Below are 20,612 nucleotides of genomic sequence, written 5' to 3' on the forward strand. Positions count from 1 at the left end.
GAATCGTAATAAGAATTTTATTTATTAAATTTATTATATATATTGACACATAGCGACGTAATTTTTACATAACAACAGAAAAATTATGTTAAATATACTTTTAATAGATAATTTAAATATGGTTACTTAGATATTTAGTGATTAACTACAATTTTTTACTCAACGAATTTTTACAAATAATATTTTTTTAGAATTATAAAAAAAAAAAAGGTATATGAATATCAATATATTCGATTATTATGACAAAATAACTTTACTGATTGATTTCCCTGATATACTGAATGATTAATTTAATGGCTTCAAAACTGACATGTGCAAAAATATAATTAAGATGTTCTAAATAGTAGTCAACGTCTACTTTAACAATTGTCACTTCGCTCACTAAGCATTGTACATAAATCTCTTCATGTCCATTGCTAGGAGTGGATAGTTCAGTAACGTTTAAAGGTATTGGTTCGATCAAAAGGCACCCGAGGGACTCGCAAATCTTTTGCATTGCTACTTGTAAATAACTTTTAATGAAAAGCAAACATTCATGCTTATCTGACTTGCTCTTGCCATATGTGTTAATTGCTACTTTTAACTCGTTAATTTGCTCATCGTCATTCAGATTCAATCTGTTTTGGAAATTATCTAGCGCGATTAACAAATGAAACGGACCGACTTTTATTTTTTCTGAGCCCATAAAATGTTTCAAAATCAATTGATACATGATGAATTTCAAAAAATCTATGTGCAATGTGTAATATGCTACTAACTTACGAAGGTTGTTAGTGGTCCAGTCCATATCGTAAGCACTATAATAAGCGTTGTATAACCGATTAGACGTATCACCCCAGTTCACTTGCACATGGTACCTCATCATCAAATCAGTTTTGAACTCCGCATTTATACCCAGGTTGTTCATCAAGAGCCTTTTAGGTCTCATCGTTTCACTGAGCAACTCAACATTTATACTACTTATATTGCTATTCAATTTCATCATTTCCATAAAATCACGGTCGTTGCTAACAAAGAGCTTCAAAATGCTTTCGTACGTGAGTCCTGGGTTTGTGACATACTCGCTCTCCGAATCATATATATTATTTTTGCGACAATTACCTGCGAACTTTTGCATTTTTTTGATGACATACATGTGAGTCTCTATGATTTTTGGTGCATGATGTTCCAAAGGCGTTTCAACATGTTTAAGTATAAAATCGTAATAATTCAGTAGCATATTTGTATACAACTGTAACAGCCACAATGTACTAAGGTTCGTTCGATCCAACAAATATAACGTAGATATCATATATTTTACAGTATCTTTATGATAGCGTATCAACTCTAACGCTTTGCTTGGTGAACTTACTGGTGGTGAAAACACAAGGTTGATTAGGCGCATTTGCGTTAACCCTCTGAACAAGTAACCGCATTTCAAGTCACTGATACGATTAATGTTTTGATCATTGTCTTCGGTGTTATATGTATATCCGGTTATTAAAGGTTGAGCTGATCCACACTTGAGAACCGCAAAGTTCAATACAATTATAAACAGTATTTTTGACCACTTCATTTTAATAGAAATTTAATTGGTAGGAATTTTGAAAATAAAAACCTTAAAAATATCTAAATCGTTTTGTGATTTAAAAAAACAGTACAATTGAACGACTATAGCGAATGATGTTATTTATCAAATGACGTGCACAATATTTGGCAACCGAACGAATGAAAGTTCCACGTCAAACTGATAATACTAAAATCGACAATTTTGCAGCTATATTATTTTTTATTTAGTTCGACGTATTATTCTGTGCGAAATGTATTATTTGGTTTATGAATATTTATCGATGGAGTTTAAATCAATTTTACAAAACGTGTAAAAATTGAATTTTTTGTGTTTAGATTAATTCTGCATAAATTCAAATTATATATTGAAGCTAACTAATATTTATACTTATATTAGTTTAACTGTTAAATTCGACCGGTTCTGGTCTACTTAGAGATTTCACATATTCTACAATAATATTTTGATCGACAATATTTTGATACGGTAACCTTTAAAATATCTAAATCGTTTTGTGATTTAAAAAAAACAGTACAATTGAACGACTATAGCGAATGAAGTTATTTATGAAATGACGATCTGGCATACTGTGCGTTCATCAAACTGCAAAGCTACAAAACCGTAATAAATATATGCACAACCTCAGTAAACAAAAACAACATGACATACGTTACGTTTTGCAAAATTGTACTTAAAATTTTAAATTATTCACACTAAATCCAGTACAGCGGGGACGGTAAAATGATAAAATCAGTTTTAAATAAACGCTTCGATACGAATCTTTCAATAGTAGGTTGTATCTAATTATGTGCTTAAAAATTAATTTTATTAAAAAAAAAATTTTCCAGCCGAGTCTGCAACCACGAAGGAGCATTTTCATGTCTCGTTGATGTACCGAATAAATTTAGAGTAATGGTGGAATTATAGATAATGATATAGTATATTAAGAAACAGTAACAAGCTAGTATATTAAAACATCAAGTTTCTGGCTAATATTGTAGTTTTTATTATCTGGCTTAAAACAATTCATAGAGAATTTGGGCCCTTAAACTATTTTGAATTTATCATTTAGTTCTAATTTGAACGTTGAACGTACAACATATCTATTATCTCCTATATCTTACCCTTTTTCTCACCCCCTATCTCCTACCCCTATCTTCCACCCCCAACCCCATATCCGTGTGGTAACGCTTTTTTCGGTTATGTGCCAGAGCTAATACTCACTCCCAACCCCACCCCATCCCTACTTCCAACCCAACCACAACTCCATCCCCTTTTAAATATTTTTTAAAAAAATCTTAGATTTTATCATAGTGTTTTTTTGTTTTTTTAAAGGGGTTGGGGTGAAATTATTTAATTTTTGGTCCAATATAGTACCTTACATGTAAGATTCCTGATCGACAGAGTTGCTACAGAAAATATTAATGTTTTTATAATAATTGTTTTCCTATACTTGTAGCCGAAAATTGTTATTGCTAAATTATGTAAACCAAAAGTGTACAAAAAACAATATTTTATTCGATGAAACCGATTTGATTACACAAATAATTTGTGTTTTTTAATTATTTTCACCGGTTTCATTCTTTTCTCTAAGTAACGGGCTTCGTCCAAAAACCAAATTATTTGAAAAATTAGCTGTAAAAGTAGTTTTGTAAAAAAAAATGGATTTATCTGGTAATCAAATGCCACATTTTTGTTACCGGGAAAGTATTATAGAAAAAGGACCTAAAGCTACTACAACGGGACGACTGCAAATGTAGGTAATGGGTAGGTATTAAAATAAAATATAAAAGTATAAATCTTTTATTTCTAAAGAACTCGTATCTCTTTAGAAAACTAAATCCGGATCAACCTTAAGATAGTGAAAATGTTGCCAGGCTTTTTGGTTTAAAATGTAAAATAAAGAACAATCCCTTTAATGTCCTATTTCATTATATTATAAAGGTGTCGTTTTATATAATGAAATAACAAATGTCTTACGCCATTATCTTAAGCTACACTTTTGTATAATGAAAAAAGACATTAAGGGGATTGAAAGCACTCTGTTTTTTTTTTTTTTTTTAGGTACCTTATTGCGTTGTCTTATGACCATTATATAAAGCGACACGGATAGAAAATATTCTACGGTAAACACATTTTGGTGTAAAAAAATGTACTAAGATAAAACTAAAATACCTCCATATTATATTACCTACCTAGCACGTATAAAAATATAATAAACAAAAACGTACTTACAATAATATATTGTATCGCAGCACTCGCTCGAGAAATTATCCAGCTACTATTATTTTATACACAATAAAATATAGAAATCACCGTCGCATGCATGCGTAGTCGTTTCTTAGTATATTTTATTACTTTTGTGAAAATTTAACGACAATAATAAGTTTAATCGACGAGACGTATCAGTTGTTTGTTACCTATTTTGCTTCTTAGAAAACGCGAAACGCAGCAGAAAAAATATATTAACAATTAAATACCGGACGGGTGGCAACACTGACTGGAAACACACAACACAACAATCATTATTAAGTTATAAAAAAAAAAAACCCATTTTTATTACAGGAAAAATACAAAACGAATATTACACTCGGTCGTACTCCGTAGTAGAAAATAATAATATGTTATGTACACCTACACGTCTTGCTTTTGTGTAGATTTAATAAATAACATATTTTGATAACAACGCAAGTTTTCATCGATATTTCCATTAGTCTAACTAGGGGTTCACTATGACATATAAAAATTAGTACAATTATTAGTTTGAAATGTTTATTAAATATTCATTAGACACACAGTACTACCGTCATAAAACAAAAAAAAAAATACCAATAACGAGTGATAAAATCACTTTTGAAAAAACGCTTCGATGCGAATCTGTGGATAGTAATGTTGTAGGGTGTAATCTAAATCTCTAAAACTTTGCTTGAAAAAGTGAAATAAAGAAAAAAATTCTGTCCCTTCTAGGGGAAAGGGTTTATGATATATTTTTAGTTTGTTAATGTTCATCGATAGTACTATGTTTGAAAAACAATTCATAAAAATTTGGAACTTTTTCGACTATTTTTAAAAAAGTTATAGAGCATCGTATTTCTAAGTAGAAAAAATGTATACATTTTTTGGGTGTTTTTCTCGATTTTGATGGGGAAGGGGTGACTTTTTTTAATTTTTAGCCTCGTAAAGTACCTTCTAGATATGATTTCTGATCTATAAAGTTGCTACACAAAGAAATCGGTTCGGCGGTTTACGAGATATCGTGGGTCAAGACACACAAAAATATAAATAAAAACACATCATTGTAAATACAATACCTTCTCAGCTCCGTACCGAAGCTAAAATACATTTTGTTTGAAGTCATTGTACCTACATAATATTATTGTCACATAATTCTTAATATGGCAGATATTATGTTTATTTTCATTATTTCTCAACCTAAGTGTAAATCTAATTTAGCGGCTGTACTATTTTTGACTAGAGCTTTGTTTTTAGCCAACCAAATGTACCTATGTTGGCTAGTTGATTTTTTCCATAGTTCACGCTCTAGTTTTAGAATATTTAAATAGGTCCATCCTGTGTAGGGGCGATTTTGTCAGGGTTCCTTGGTCTAAAATACCACTAAAATTGTAGAAGTTAAAAACAATACTGTTTTCTTAAATATTGCCTACAATATGAAACTCCTCTAAAAAGCGTAAAGAAAAGGCGCGTTTTAAAGAGAAACGATATTCGAATCAGACACGGTATCGATTGACGTCCGGATGACGTCTTTACAGGCGGACGGGTGGCAACCCTGGGTGGGTAGTGTTGTACCTACACCGTGCAGAATCCAAGCGGAACGAACACGGTCGCGGTCTTTGTCGACGGGACGTGTCGACGTAATTGTTAACGCGCGAAAGACGGGTAGGTAGGTACTATTGATTTTCCGCGTTGCGCATGTCGCCGCGGCCGCCATTCTTTCTCGCTGCGTACCTACTGCGTCGTCCACGGCCCACGGCGCTCAGTATGGACAACGCGTCGAACACGCCATTCCGCCGCCGCCGCCTCCGGAACCCACTGTTCCCTGTTGCGCGTCAAGTTGTGTTTTGCGACGTCCGCAATGTTCTCGCTGCTATTACACGCCTATCACGCGTGCAACCAGGACGAGAGGGAGTACTTCGACAAGTACCTGGCCACCGATCCCGTCGACATGCAGGGCTGTTGCGTGAACGTCATCCGGAGCCTGAAGGACCACCGCGTCAGGACCCGCGCGTTCCGCGAAACGTGCGAAATAGCAGCGGCCCACGGCCACATGAAGTGTCTGAAGTACGCGCACGAGAACGGCGCAATCTGGAACAACCTGACGTACATCAACGCGGCCAAGGCCGGCCGCCTGGACTGCATGAAGTACGCGTTCGAGAACGGCTGCACCTGGGGCCCATGGCGGTACATTTACACGGCCGCCGGGCCGGTGGACCACATGTGCCGCATCCAGCCGGAGCAGACGGTGTGCGCGGTGGCCGCGGAGTACGGTCACCTGGACTGCCTGAAGTTCGCCTTCGAGAACGGGTGCGCCTGGGACGCGTTCACAACCAACGCCGCCGCCAAAGCTGGCCATTTGGACTGTCTGCGTTACGCCCACGAGAACGACTGTCCATGGGACGAGCAGACGTATAAGTACGCCTTGATGAACGGCCATTCGGAGTGCGCCCAGTACGCCGAGGACAACGATTGCCCCAAGTACACTTCCAACGAGAGTCGCGTGGCCTACTTGATCAACAATAGGTGGGTCATATACGGTTGAGCGAGTCAGGCACAAGCGACAAGTTACGCCGACTTAGTTATAATAGTTTTTCATTTCACGTTTGTTCGCAAAGTCCAGTCGGTCGTATTTACGGTTAAACGCTTACTTTCGTAGTCAGTCAAATTAGCATTAACGATACAATTAAGGTTATATTCCATATAATATATTCAATATTTCCATAGACACGTAGAAAAAAATATAGTCAAATGTTAAGTAATCCAACATTTTAATGTATATCGTACACCCGTATCGTAACATTTTACGTTATTGTACAATTTATTTGCATTACGTTATGTTATGTTTACAATTTACTCTAATATTATTATCGATTATAAATAGCCGTCAAACTTTGTTTTTAAAAACTATCACTGTTTGTTTTCTGTTTTGCCAATATTTTTTTTAACTGTTTTAAAACATGCAAAATGTATTTTTTATTTTTTTTTTATTTTAATAATTTGTTTATGTGTTATTGTTTTTTTTTTTTTTAAGTTTATTAAAACAAATTTAAAAAAATACATTGCTGTACTTTTAACATAATATGTACGATACATTTATATACTAGTAAAAAACAATAGAATAGTAGAATAGTATTTTAATTAAAATTTAAAATTTTTTAGTCATTTGTAGACGTACTACGGTCATTGTACTTTATAATAGATATTGCTTATAATATAATATACATTACAGTAGTTGAATATATTATACATATTGTATTATTAATATTTAAATAAATAAATATCGGATAATGGCTTTACGTAATTTATGTCTTACAACTGCACCTATTTACTATTTCCAGACGTGTGTATTGATATAACAATCGCAGAATAGATAAAACAAAATTCTGTGTAAAGATCAAATTGTAAATTTCACATTTAATGTGCAACTTATACATCATAGACGAATCATATTATTTGGTTGTACAAAGATGGTTACAATCATTACAAAAATGTTATAATTTTTAAACATTTCTTTTGCTATTTGAGATAATACAACAAATTTAATTTTTGTTATTTAACATTAAATACTTAATGAAAAATATGGCAGTGATTTCCTCTTTCAAATGTGGTATGGAAAAAAAAAAACAATGTATGGTGCTATTTGAAGAGAAACAGGTAAAATAAAGTATATACATTAATAATAGTGGTGTGAAATGAATGTTGTTTGTTATTTTGTGTAAAAGGGGTGTTATCAGTTGTTTAGAGAGAGAATTATGGTTTTTGTTGGGTGAAATTATTGTCGAGTGTTTATAATTAGTTAGTTAAGTATTCTTCAATTTGGTCCAGTCCGGATCGTGAAGTTAAGTACTTAAAAAGACAAGAAGTATTAAGTTAAATTTGTTGTTATGTTAACGGGCTTTGCGTTGCTAACCAAAAAAAAAATGGCAATACTCGATTAGGCGTAGTAATCAGGCGTAGCGTAATTTATTTTACATCCAGGCAAGTTCAGTAAATGGCCGAAGAATCAGAAAACGCTGTGGTCTCCAACTCGATGTCATCGTAAATTTTACGCCACTTGGTATGTTCCTCGGTGAAACTATTGCGTTTGACTTTCGCAGTGGCTTCCGGCACGGAAGTGGGTCTCGCCGTAGCGTTCATCTCCTTCATCAAGCGCAACGTCTGATCCTGCTGTTGAATGGTTTTGTTTTTCGTCGTCAACAGCTTATCTCGGGTTTGTAACTCCTCCCTGCAATCGGTCGGTCAAGTGTTTAAGTTTCTACGGCTTGTTCGCTATTATTGCCGTCGAAGAACAGGTTACCTGACTTCTTCCATTTCTTTGTTGTAGGCGGCTTCGGTGATGGCGAAAGCGTTTTTCATGTCCACAATGGACGCCGTCAAGTTTTTGATCTGACGCCGATAGTTTTCCATCTCTTCTTCTCTGTACGGCTGCACGTGCGTCGCGGTGTTCAGCGACTTCTCCAACATGCGTTTGTCTTTGGTCAGTTCATCGACCATGAACTCGTGCTGCTTGATGTACTGGTCTTTGCGGGCCAACGCTTTTTGCACGGTGTCGATCTGCTCTTCCAAGTATGTCTGATATTGTTTCAACGTGGTATTTCTGCGGAAAAGGCAAAACAAAATATGTCTTTTGTTAGTTCAGCTGGATTGTAAAAACCACCAAACTCTCTTACTCTTCTTCTAGTGCGGTCAATTTTTCGGTGAGTTCCGATTCTTTTCTAGCCGACTCTTCCATTATTATTTCTATACGTTGTTGCAAGTTGTCCAACGTCGCATTAGATTCATCTAATCTGCAACGGTGAATTCTCCGACATTAGAAATGGTCAAAGGCAGTGAGGAGTTTAATTATTACTATAGTATAATTATAATAAGAGTTTATCGTTATTGTCGTTATTAACGCTTACTCGGATTGCAAAGAGTTTTTCTCGGCGATTACCATTTCCTGTTGACGGGTGATTTCTTCCAGTTTGTTTGTATAGTAACTCACGTTTTCGTTGTTGCCGTTGTCTTCCAGGTACTTACACCTGTCGACCACAGCGTTGTACAAATCGTTCAGCTTACTGTTGTTGGTCTTTTGGTTTTCCAATTCTGCGGCAACCGCTTCGTACTGTTCGGTTAGCACGCTGTTGGCGTTTTGTAGTTTTTCCATTTCGCATTTCAACGATTCCATCTCGTCGATATTTGTTGCCAAAGCTAGTCTCTACATAAGAAAATGTATTCAACGTTATTACATAACTAATATACCACAGCGGGAAACATTTCAATTGGGAGTTTTGGTTTTCTAACCGGTGCTGCAATAATCAGTTATAAAAAAATATAGTATTTTTCTTATTTATTTAACATAAAATAAACGTTTTATATTATAATACTGCACCGGTGCCTTCAATTGCCAATGGTTAAAAGTGGAAATCAGCGCACTTTTCATCGCATCAACCTATAGCTGCAGTTATTTTGTTTAGAAAAATATTTTTATATTATTTAGTTATTGGAATATATTTGCAACCGAATGGCAAAAATATATTTTAAAATTAAAACAATTTATAATTATTGTTTTAATATTATAAATGATTGTTAAAAAGTTTTAATTGTTTAACCGTTAATTTATTACAAATAAATTAAAAAAATGTAATCTGTTGATTTTGTTTCTATTCAAAATTAATTCTTTTTAATCTTTTAACTTACAACTATGTTATAATAAATTACTTAAATTAATGATGTTTTTTTAATAGTTTTTCAATTCACTCTTAAACTTTTAAAAACTATCTATATTTTTATTTAAATACGTTTTACTTACAAGTACAACTAAGTACTATTGTAAAAAAAAAAAAATTGTTTTTACAACACTATAAAGAGCTATATTTGCTTACAGCTTCTTTATCTTTTTTTTCAGAAATCTGTAAACGATCCTCCAATAATTTTCTGGTTTTTTTTTCGTCGTCAAGTTCAATCTTTAACTTTTGTACGTTGTCTATTGGTTTTGGTACTGTGTTATTATCACCAATACTCTGTCAAAAAAAAAAACATAGTTTACAGACCTAGATATTATTTATATACATTTTTACTGTAATCTACACTGAAATAATTCTCCAAACTAAAAACCTATCAGTTCTATTTAAACAAACTAAAAAAAAAAAAAGGCATTCGAATAAAACTGTTATCATTTCCAAAATAATTTTTTATCTATACACAAATTGAGATAATAAGAAAATAGAAAATAATTATATATTTAAATATTAAATGAACTAATTTATAATTATAAAGTTATTTAAAATACCGAGACATTTGAAAACGTCAAATAAAAGTGTATTTAACAAAATAAAATTTGAAGTTTAATGTAAATAAATATTTTACTGCACAAAACTTGTTATTGAAAAAAAAAAATTGCCCGAAAGGTTTTTTTTTATTACTATTGTTTTCATTGTGATAATTATAGTAGCAAACGTCTCAACATTTCTGAAGATCAACCTTTTTATTCAGCTTTATCTCAGCTTGTTCAGCTTTTTCAACATCATCGTCTTTTTGGTTTCCTTCGTGTACTGTGGAAATCGACAACTTTTCGTCTGACGTGGATATTGAATATTCTCCGAGAAACTTTACGATAGCGAATTAAACAGAAATAATAATAATTTAATGTTATAATCATTTAACAGTTATTATATTATTTATTACCGTTTCTTGTGCAGTCCTTCTACAGCTCAACGTGTACGATTCCGACACCAGTTTCTCCCAACGTTCGATAACTAAATCACAAATAATTTCCATTTTTCAGTTTACACCCTTTAAGTGTTACAATAATATGTGTACATTTATCGTTAACATTTCAAGAGAACATAAAATACATGCTGTCACTAATTGTTTTTAATACTGTTATGTGGCGATCTCGTTTGACAAAACACACCTTTATCGGTTTCCGATTTGAGTTCTGCCGAACACGGTTTGGGTATTGTGTCCACGCTAGTTTGCACAGTGAGTTTTTTTGGAATGACCGTTTTCTTCACGACCGGAGTTTTTGGTAATTTCGATTTCGGTATTGGTTTAATGTTCTTTTCAATCTGTGAGAAAATATCTATGTTATTATCGTATTGCATATAACACCGAACGGGACTGTTTACCTTTGGCGCTGTCTCGATTTTTTTTACTACTCTTTTCGACATGATTTATACTACTTCAATACTATTAATTTAAAAATTTAAAGAAAAAAAAAAATGTCTAGTAAAAATCCAAAATAAATTCATAAAAATATGTAAATATATTTTCTGTTTATTTAAATTGTTTGGTTGTTACTTGATACATAAAGAAAATAATTTCTGTGTGTGTGTGTATGACCATCTAATATTGATTTTTGTCAATTTTATTAAGCCTAAACTGTTAAATACGTAAAACACTTTAACATCAGTCTGAGTTTAGTAATATATTGTGGACTTATACCGATACTTAAAATAATAATAATTACTTAAATACTAAAAAGAATTAAAAAAAAATTAACAACTACATCCTCCATTAGGTGGTTTACGTATCTCAGCTAGTTCTTGTGCAAGAACCAAACGGACCTAAAAGGTTAACAAAATATGAATTTATTAAAATTTATTCAATACAAAGTTAAATATCTGTACCTCGAAACCAGACAACAATGTCGGTCACATCATGCCAACTTTTCAAGAAAGCGTAACAACGTTAATCGTCTAGGATGCCCAGTGCGCTCCTATGGTTACTTAGAACTCATATAACCCTAGTAACTTATAGAAGAACATTATTTAACGGAATTCCATCGGTACGGGCTTGGTGCGAAATCATATTTTATATGATCTGGTCCTGAAGTACAGATATTAAAAATAACATAAATGATATTTGTGTGATACAATAATATCATAATACAATATGGATAAGTATAGACCAGAGTTGGCCAAAACAACACCCAGGTTCAAGTCGAGCAAATGATTGTCATTTACCCAAATATATGAGTTTATAATATACATAACGCAACCTAGGTTTTGATCAACTCTGGTATTGATTCAAGTTTTAATCAAGTGTCGTTTACTTTTGCAAAAAATCGAGTATGGATTACTCCTAGCGACATTTCCGCTATCGTGTTCAATAATTCTTTAACATTGGTATTGTTTTTGGCCGATACCTCAAAAAACGGTGTTTTATAATGTTCAGCCACCTGCAAATATTTTCAATATATAATCAGCATCGAACATAATGCACAACATGTATTTGTGTATAGATTTAAAATTAAAAAAAGAAAAATAACAACGTTATACGTTTATTTTATTCCTAAATCATCTACGATACACACCCGTTGTCCATCGATTGTTATGAATTTTCTATGAAAATACAAAAAACTGTTATTTTGTTGAGTTATTAATTTATCAAAATTATCATTATAATATCTTAGTTGGCTTTTAAACTATAAAATAGCGAGAACTTTTGGTATTTTACATTATTACGCAGTTTATTTTTATTTTATCTTCCATACGTAGCTAAAAATGATGAATTTTGCTTCTTAAATTTTAAGACTGGATCAACAATAGTTTTTTAATCGGCGAACAAATTTCTTTAAGCCAACACTATGGATCAGAAAGTGGTACTTTAAAAGGCTATAATGAAAATAGTTCACCTCTTTCTTTTAAAAATTTTTAAAAACACCCTAAGAAATTATAAATCGTCAATCTTAAAATTACGGCAGATTTCATTCTTTCCTTTTTTTTTTTTTAAGACTTGTTATATGAAGAAATCAGTTCAGAGGTTTAGAAGATAATCCATAAAAAATAATAATAATAAATAAAAAACACATGAATTTTTTTTTTTAATTGAATTGAGTGAGACCAAAATTACAATAAACTTATCGTGTAAAATTAAAAAATTATAATAATTTACCGCTTGTCCAATATCGGTTGAAACCGACCTTTCTACAACATCTTTATCGTATTTGCATCCGACTAAAATTTTAATCACATCGCTTGGTGCTGTCTAAACAACAAAATAAGAAACATTATTACCTACACACCTTGTCCAAACCTAGAAAAATAAATAATTTTTATCTTGCATGCTAATAGATTTACTGTACCAAATAGCGATAATAATTACCTGTTCAATACTTTTAAACCACTTGTCTATTCGGATAATTGATTTTTCCCGAGTAATATCATAGACTAATAATACACACACAGATCTTCGAACATGGATCATATTTAATGATTCAAATTTTTCATCTCCACCTGTATCCCTAAATTGTAATAATATATCCTATTTATATTGTAATGATAAAGTGACAAAACTAATTAACTTAAAAAAAAAAGCCACTTACAAAACTTACATAAAATGTAATTTAACTTTTCGACCACAGACGTCGATGACTTTACTTTGATAATTTAGCCCTAAAAATCATAATACAATTTTAGCTTGCCAACCAATATTCTTGTATGACGTATAATATTATGTTATTTTTTAATTTACACAAGTATTATACATAAGGGGTAAAATATGTATGTATTTTGATATAGTATTTATCCATACATATATTAAATATAATACCTATGGTACATTGGTGATCTTCGCTGTATTTTCCTGTTACAAACCTTTGCAACAAACACGTCTTTCCAACACCATAATCACCCACCACTGCCACTTTCCCCTCAGAAATTCCAGTATTGGACATGTTAATATTGTTGTAATTATTGTTGTTAGCGGCAAACAAAAGAAAAATGACCAGTTTTGTTTCTAAAAAACAAATAAACAAATAAAATATTACGCCTATGGCACAATGTCATCGTGCAAGTACATTGCTTATCAAAGTATTGTCAACAAACTCGTTAACCCGCACGTACAGATTATATGAAAACAGATTGTTCACTCGGGCCTTTAACAATAGGATTGCAAATAAGGCTCTATGATTGGCCCGCCAAAATCAGTGTGACCGTCTAAAGGGAATTTTTTTCTAAACGTGTTCGCGGGCTTTCGAATTTGTTAAATAATTGAGTTAAACAGAATGTTTCTCTTGTATTTACCAAACATTTTATAAATATTAATAACCATAATGATAGTAATAATAATTTAATAATATTATTCTTACAATTACAGTTGTTTTATATTATCTTACGAACTATACAGTATGAATTATCCAAGGGCAATAATTTTAATTTCAATAATAAATTACAATTAATAAATAATAATACATTTAATAATAAGACATTTTAAAATTCCCAATAAGTAAAAATATAATGCATTATAAACAATCAACATAACATATCCATACTTATTAATATACAATTTTAATTATTTCTAACATAGAGAAATAGTAAGCTGTCCACCATATGGCATGACAACTGACAGAGCATTAATCAACTATGAATAGTATTGGCACGCAGTATTTAATTACATTGTTATTTTAAAAATAATATCAATTCAAAAATAATAAACAAAAAATAATTATAAATAAAATAATACAAATTATTATAAAAAAGTATAAAACAACTAAAAGTATTGCATATTTATATACCTAGTTATACGTGTTTTAATATAACCAATTTTTTATTTACTCTAATTCTATAGGCTACTCAGATAAAAGTCGTGCCTTTAAAAGTATAATTGGCGTACAAAATGCGCATACGCGCCTGCTAATAGGTTAAATTAAATAAAAAATAATGAACATGAAATAATTAGTAAAAATTAATAAATCACAAAGTTCACATAAATAAAATAGTATAATTGTTAGTAAAATAGTATAAAAAACTGAAGTGCCGAATTTTTTTCCGTTTAACATGTTACGGATAGATATGAGTTCTAACAACTAACAAATTTTCAACTTAAAGGTCCCAAAATTATGGCTTAAAAACAAAAAAAACTTGTAACCATCCTAGGGGGTGGGAAATGGGAATAATATAAATCCGACACCAGTCCATTTTTGGGCGTTTAAAAAAAATGTTTTGCCAGAACCATTTCCATTATTCTGAAAATGCAAACTGTATAAAAGACTTAGATATTATTTTAAGTATTATGAATGAAAACAAATTTAAATATAAAAATATGTTTTAATAATTTTAATTTTTTTTGGTCAGAATAATAATGTCAACCAAAAGATCACCTTGTATAAATTACAGGTGATTCATTTGATGTAAGACATTCGTTTTTTCAGAAAATTAATTCCTTTAAAACTGTTTAAAAAATGTTAGTAATTGATTATTTATTGTTCATTAATCTGTTCATTTGCTATGAAAAAATGTATAAAATATATCATAAATTAAATATAAATTAGTAAATTACAGTCAATTAAAAATTACTAAATAGCCATGAAGTGTTTCTTTTTTTAGAATTCATTCACATTCCGACATAAAATTAATTAATTCCCATTCCTCATTCCTTAAAACTAAATGTAATGCATTCATGATTGCATTCCTCTAAAAAGGAATGAAATCCAATAAAAGCATTCTTTCTAACACTGCTATATATATATATATCAGTGTTTAATAATGAAATGTCTTTGAGATAATGATAGAGTGTTATCGACGGGGTCAATATTATTACCGATATAACATTTATTATTTTTTTAACATTTAATATGATAAATACACAGATTATATGAAATAATCATATAATTTGTGGTAAATACAAGTTCGATAATTTCGTTCCGGCTGACATGGTCACACTGGTTTCGGTGGAGTGCTTATCAGCTCATTTTTTGTTTACATCGAGAGTGAACAATCTGTTTTCATATAATCTGTGCCGCATGCATGAAACACAGAATAATCAGAACGGGAACTTTAAAAAATTACATCGGTTCTTACGAGTCAAAATGTCGGACTATTATCAGTCCCCCGGTTAAGTTTCCCTTCTGGTTATTCTGTGCACGAATCACGGATTTATGATAACAGCTATCTATCATTAGAGCATTGATTAATACGAGTATACGTTGTGAATTTAATCAATGATTAAATATTAGATATTAAATAAACTGGACAATAATTGAGTTCACATTTCCCAATTAAGTATGAACATATTAATATCATTGAGTACATTAATATATTGTACTTTGTAGGTACAATATATTATTATCAATGATAATAAAAATTGTTGTCAACCTGCAGATTTTTTCAAACACACCACCACTCTAAAAACTACAGCCAAAAAACACCTTCCAAGTACCCCTACTCCAAGTTCATCTAGGGAAGAAGGTTATATAAAAATTTTAAAATAAACGAGACCCATGTCGAGCGTGAGTGCCTGGAGTATGACAGTTGTATAAAAAGATGGTAGGTACTTAGTATAACAACATCATGACTAACCCTTTTCATTTTGAAATGTGCGTGAGATCTCACAATAATACCTAGGTACCTAATTATTATTATACAATTTCCAAACATTTACCATTTTGGTGTTTTCCGGATCTCTAAAAATGTTTTCGAAACTTAAATAAGAATATAAAATTTTAATAATATTATTATTTTCAAATTAATTAAATAATAATAATTCACTTAATAAACTCATAACTACAATGACACCAATGTATTTTTGTAAATCTTCATTGCTCATTTTTAAGGGGGCGCTGGAGTTATTTTGTACACCATATTTATAAGTCTCTAAACATGTATTATGATCCATTAAATCTGAGGTAAAAAAATATTTGAAAAGGCGTATCTAGCTCTAGTGTGTAGTTCGGAAAATCAGAATTGCCAAGAAAATTAGCATCCATTACTGGAACTATTACTACCTTTTGTAATTCAATATATATCTCATCTAGCTAAACTTCAAGACGAATAAACGAGTTTCCTGGATCGATTTATTACTTTAATTATTATTACTCGATCCCACTTCCCTTCCGGTTTAAAAAAATAAAACGCCACGAGTTTTCTTTCTTATTTAAAGTCACTAAATAAACCCAAAAACATATTCTGTAGATCAGCGGTCCCACGTTTTCACACACAGAATGGGAGTGGAGGTTTGGGGACTGGTAAGTGGTAAACATGGTTATAACTTGTAAGTTTAAGTTTCAACGTTACGTCGATAGTACTCGTTTATGATTTCCGGTGGTCAGACTAAACCTATGGAGGATTCGGCCAACGAGTTAATTGTCATGGAAACCGAAACGTGTCACGTTTTTTGTTTAGTTGAACATCACTTTTTTTTTTTTTTTTAACAGTTCGTCTCCGACGTTACCGTTGTAATGCGAATCTTTTCGATGCATTCTGTCACTTGTACGCGTGCCGGAAGGCAGACGGAAAAAATATTATGACCATTTGTTTATGCGCGAAAAACAATTGACTTTACTCATTCGCTTCGGACGTGTCTATGCGAAATGACCGTCACTTACACCGACCAGGTGGCCACGTGCAGCGGCATGGGCGTTTTTTGGAAACTACTTTTCCGGTAATGTCACGATGCTCAAAAATACCCACACAACGTTAAAGGTCGGCCGTGTGTCGTGTTCGGTTTCAGCTGGAGAGGTAGTATTTACAAACTGCTGTGGCCCAATCTCATACTGTTTGCCGTCTGTTATTTCTCTCTGAGCTTCGCCTACCGGACGCTGATGACACAGTCCCAGAGGGAGTAGGTACCTCCTATACCTAATGTTTTTTTTTTGCGTGTGAAAATATGCCACGCAATAATTTAGCCGCGCGATTTACTCGATGTAGCCTGTTCGAGAAATTATCGCTGCACTGTCTAACGCACATGGATCTCATACCGGTGTCGTTTGTGTTGGGATTTTACGTGGCTCTGGTGGTAGGCAGATGGTGGAGCCAGTATCAGAGCATACCGTGGCCGGACTCGTTAGCTCTAAACGTCAGCACGTTAATAACGGGCCAGGTGATTATTACCAGTGTATTCGATATAAGAGACAACAGAGCCGCGCACAGGACAGAGAGGTACACCGAACAGGCGGGGGAGGGACAGATGTTCTATAGTCGAATAGCCACGAATGGTGGTGACTATGTAGTGTTTGGAGAGGATTTTTAAAAATCGGTCGTCAAGGCACCTATGTTAATAACGCAATACCGTTGTTTTGTTAAACGGCGGCACAGGACGACCGGTCGAGGCTGATCAGAAGGACAATACTGAGGTACGCGAATCTCAGTATACTGATGACGTTGACCATGATATGTCCCGCGGTGAAGAAACGTTTCCCGACAATGGGCCACATGATCGACTCTGGGTTCCTGTTGCCAGCCGAACAGACCGTGTTCGAGTCCATGAACGCCAAGACCAGCCACTCCAACTATTGGATGCCGCTGGTTTGGGCAGCCACCATAGTGACGCAGGCGAAACGGGAAAAGCGCATTGCCGACGAGTTCTCCACAAAAACGTTGGTGCACGAGATCAACAAAATCAGATCCGATTGTCACAATCTACTGAGTTACGATTGGATCAGCATACCGTTAGTCTATACACAGGCAAGTACATGAGAATTTCGCCCAAACAATACTTAGGGTACGCCGCAAGGAGAGGGTGTAGAAAAAAGTGCAAACACCGTACATGGACATGCTTTTTTTTTTGATAGACCCTCAGCCAAAAGCCACGTTAACGACAAAAAAGAACACTCTATTAAATCCTATCGACAACCATTCGCACATGCAAACTTGGAGGGTTTAACGCCCCCCAAAAAATTGCACCGACCAAACTAGCTTGCGGGGACTGTAGTTCATTGACTTTCTCGTTCAATCTTAGGTGACAACACTGGCGGTGTACGCCTATTTCATTGCTTCTCTGATGGGCAACCAATACCTAGACCCAAGCCGAGGATATCCCACGCATCCGATCGACTTGTATTTTCCAGTGTTCACATTTTTACAAGTAAGCGAACGCCCGGATTTGGTCGTATGGAAATATATGTAATGCACTGTATAATATTGTGCGTTTAGTTTTTTTTCTACATGGGCTGGTTAATGGTGGCCGAAACATTGGTAAACCCCTTCGGAGACAACGATGACGATTTCGACGTTAATTGGCTAATCGATAGAAATTTGCAGGTAAATAAAGCGATTAATGCGTAGGTATCGAGCATTGTACTTGACTATTCTCAGGTTTCCACGCTCGATTTGAAAACCCCCCACTTTATTTTAGGTATCATATGTAATTGTCGACGAGCTGCATCAGGAATATCCGAAAATGAAAAAGGATCAATATTGGAACGAAATATTCCCAGCAGAGCTACCGTACACGGAGGCGACAAAGCACATGCAAACTGCTCCGTTTCTGGGTTCAGCTCAGCACATCGAGCTAGGAGTAGAGTATATGGACAGAAGGATAATTGTGGCAAATGCCGGAAACCGAAGGGTAGGCGTTCCCAACGAAAACGTTCCTTATACATTACATTAATGTAGGATGCATTCCCTTGTTCGGTCCTTTGTGCCTTTGTCGGACCCATTGTAAAATCATTTTCTGGCCACCAAGTTACCGTTTGACGCGCCTACGCTTGTCTTCTCCTCGCAGTTATACCTTGCCCTCGACTATAGTAGTTTTTCAACATATATTCGTCCCCCCCCCCAAGTCATTTGAAAAAAACACAGAACAATAAAGACTAGGGTTGAGCAAATAAAGATAAAACGGCTACAGCCCAAAGATTGACTCTGCAATGGATCCGAATCGCGTTGGCCCAAGACCAATCAAGCGGACAGAATGTACATTTGACAAAAATTATTATTAACAATACAATAAATTCGTCGTAACTCGTATAACGTTTAAGTATACACATTTTAAAATACCTAAATAAAACTTATTGCAAAATTGAACAAGTCTCAAAAAGTGTACAATTTCTAACTAGAACATAATATAACGGGCTAGCCAGGTAATATTCTCGAGTTCAAAAACTTACAAGTAATTTAAAAATGAGTTTTGAATAATTATTTTAGAATTCTCCGGAAAATCGTCAAATCTACAATTATAATTTAATAGATTTACATTTTACTAATAAATTATTAAAAGACAATACTTAACTAGGTATTTGCCATACATACAAGTATCTAATAAACTATATTATATTTTCCAATTTATATATAATTTAGCAAACAAATAATAAAATTCGCGATTGTAACCAGTTACATATTTTTGCTTAAATTACTTGGTGAGATAATAATGTTTTTTACAGACCTCGAAACGGTTATCAAACTTTTTAAAGTTCATAGTTTAAAAGTTATGAAATAACCATCAAAGTTATTACAAAAGTTTTTGAAATACATTTTTAAACTTATTTGTGTAAACGCATTATAGTCAAATGTATTGGGAATATTAACAATAATTTTTATTTATATAATACTATATATTATACATATATATATTTTTTAAATGTTATACTTAGATCAATGCTCGAAACTTGGATCTTAAATCCGGGAGCGTAATTGAAAAAACTGATGATCCGAAAAGTATGTCGAAAAGACAAAATGAAAATAACGATGACTTCAGAAATTCATCAAGTTTGTACTATTAATGATATATTTTATAATTTTTTATTAACACCAATCATTCTATATGCTGTCTCACTTGTGAGTAGAAGAATCATTAGTGTCGTTGATCGAATACAATCCGGCGCCACCCCAGACCGTTTCAATATACAAAGCGTCGGAAGTTGTGAGATTTTTTATCTTATATTTGTTAAACCATAATACAGTTTTAACATTGTGTTTTTAGGGCAACGTTTGTGAAACCAATCGAGATTTCCCGAATGTTTAGTAGCGATACTATATAATATTGCTAATCGATAGTCTATATCTATACATACAACTCTGTTATGCCTATAATTAGTAATATACATATTATTGGTTTGTTTTTATAAGTAAGCAAATAAATTATATAAAATAATAATTATATAAAACTGTATGCACATATAACATAACCTGATAAA

The 20,612-nt window shown here is 33.0% G+C and overlaps 4 protein-coding genes across 6 annotated transcripts; 2 read left to right on the forward strand and 2 right to left on the reverse strand.

Moving 5' to 3' along the window:
* Positions 1-218: 218 nt before the first annotated feature.
* On the reverse strand, positions 219-2,089 carry LOC126841244 (uncharacterized). The gene is made up of 2 exons (XM_050577581.1): positions 2,038-2,089; positions 219-1,597 (listed from the first exon to the last, which is right to left on the reverse strand). Exon 2 carries the CDS (start codon positions 1,553-1,555, stop codon positions 254-256), a length of 1,302 nt encoding a protein of 433 aa, XP_050433538.1. The 5' UTR covers positions 1,556-1,597; positions 2,038-2,089; the 3' UTR covers positions 219-253.
* Positions 2,090-5,559: 3,470 nt separating this feature from the next.
* On the forward strand, positions 5,560-6,514 carry LOC126841240 (uncharacterized). Its single transcript, XM_050577575.1, has one exon. It carries the CDS (start codon positions 5,640-5,642, stop codon positions 6,321-6,323), a length of 684 nt encoding a protein of 227 aa, XP_050433532.1. The 5' UTR covers positions 5,560-5,639; the 3' UTR covers positions 6,324-6,514.
* Positions 6,515-7,368: 854 nt separating this feature from the next.
* LOC126841227 (uncharacterized) lies at positions 7,369-13,563 on the reverse strand. 3 transcript variants are annotated; one of them, XM_050577562.1, is made up of 15 exons: positions 13,316-13,563; positions 13,098-13,158; positions 12,869-13,007; positions 12,659-12,751; positions 11,817-11,942; positions 11,392-11,590; positions 10,891-11,328; positions 10,677-10,830; positions 10,448-10,518; positions 10,244-10,369; positions 9,646-9,783; positions 8,683-8,978; positions 8,452-8,568; positions 8,079-8,378; positions 7,369-8,006 (listed from the first exon to the last, which is right to left on the reverse strand). In XM_050577562.1, exons 7-15 carry the CDS (start codon positions 10,930-10,932, stop codon positions 7,766-7,768), a joined length of 1,485 nt encoding a protein of 494 aa, XP_050433519.1. In that variant the 5' UTR covers positions 10,933-11,328; positions 11,392-11,590; positions 11,817-11,942; positions 12,659-12,751; positions 12,869-13,007; positions 13,098-13,158; positions 13,316-13,563; the 3' UTR covers positions 7,369-7,765. The 3 variants fall into 3 exon arrangements, with proteins under 3 accessions (XP_050433519.1, XP_050433518.1, XP_050433520.1); XM_050577561.1 differs by lacking the exon at positions 11,392-11,590; XM_050577563.1 differs by lacking the exons at positions 10,244-10,369; positions 11,392-11,590.
* Positions 13,564-17,072: 3,509 nt separating this feature from the next.
* Positions 17,073-20,440, forward strand: LOC126841275 (bestrophin-1-like). The gene is made up of 8 exons (XM_050577645.1): positions 17,073-17,143; positions 17,213-17,323; positions 17,410-17,581; positions 17,797-18,165; positions 18,440-18,565; positions 18,634-18,741; positions 18,836-19,048; positions 20,399-20,440. Exons 1-8 carry the CDS (start codon positions 17,073-17,075, stop codon positions 20,438-20,440), a joined length of 1,212 nt encoding a protein of 403 aa, XP_050433602.1.
* The last annotated feature ends 172 nt before the right edge of the window (positions 20,441-20,612 follow it).

Source organism: Adelges cooleyi, unplaced genomic scaffold, assembly GCF_023614345.1.
Source record: "Adelges cooleyi isolate 19-005CV unplaced genomic scaffold, UGA_ACOO_1.1 ACOO_flye_CR_arks_rails_tigmint_CR_PRNA_38, whole genome shotgun sequence".
In the NCBI taxonomy this organism is placed as follows: Eukaryota; Metazoa; Arthropoda; class Insecta; order Hemiptera; family Adelgidae; genus Adelges; species Adelges cooleyi.

Bases quoted from the DNA above. Each gene is read 5' to 3' on its own strand.
- LOC126841244 (XM_050577581.1), bottom strand. From the start codon at position 1,555: ATGAAGTGGTCAAAAATACTGTTTATAATTGTATTGAACTTTGCGGTT.
- LOC126841240 (XM_050577575.1), top strand. From the start codon at position 5,640: ATGTTCTCGCTGCTATTACACGCCTATCACGCGTGCAACCAGGACGAG.
- LOC126841227 (XM_050577561.1), bottom strand. From the start codon at position 10,932: ATGTCGAAAAGAGTAGTAAAAAAAATCGAGACAGCGCCAAAG. The intron at 10,831-10,890 runs GTAAACAGTCCC...ATTTTCTCACAG, and splicing joins AAATCGAGACAGCGCCAAAG to ATTGAAAAGAACATTAAACC. The intron at 8,569-8,682 runs GTAAGCGTTAAT...TCACCGTTGCAG, and splicing joins AAAAACTCTTTGCAATCCGA to ATTAGATGAATCTAATGCGA.
- LOC126841275 (XM_050577645.1), top strand. From the start codon at position 17,073: ATGACCGTCACTTACACCGACCAGGTGGCCACGTGCAGCGGCATGGGC. The intron at 17,324-17,409 runs GTAGGTACCTCC...TACTCGATGTAG, and splicing joins ATGACACAGTCCCAGAGGGA to CCTGTTCGAGAAATTATCGC. The intron at 19,049-20,398 runs GTAGGCGTTCCC...TTGTGTTTTTAG, and splicing joins CAAATGCCGGAAACCGAAGG to GGCAACGTTTGTGAAACCAA.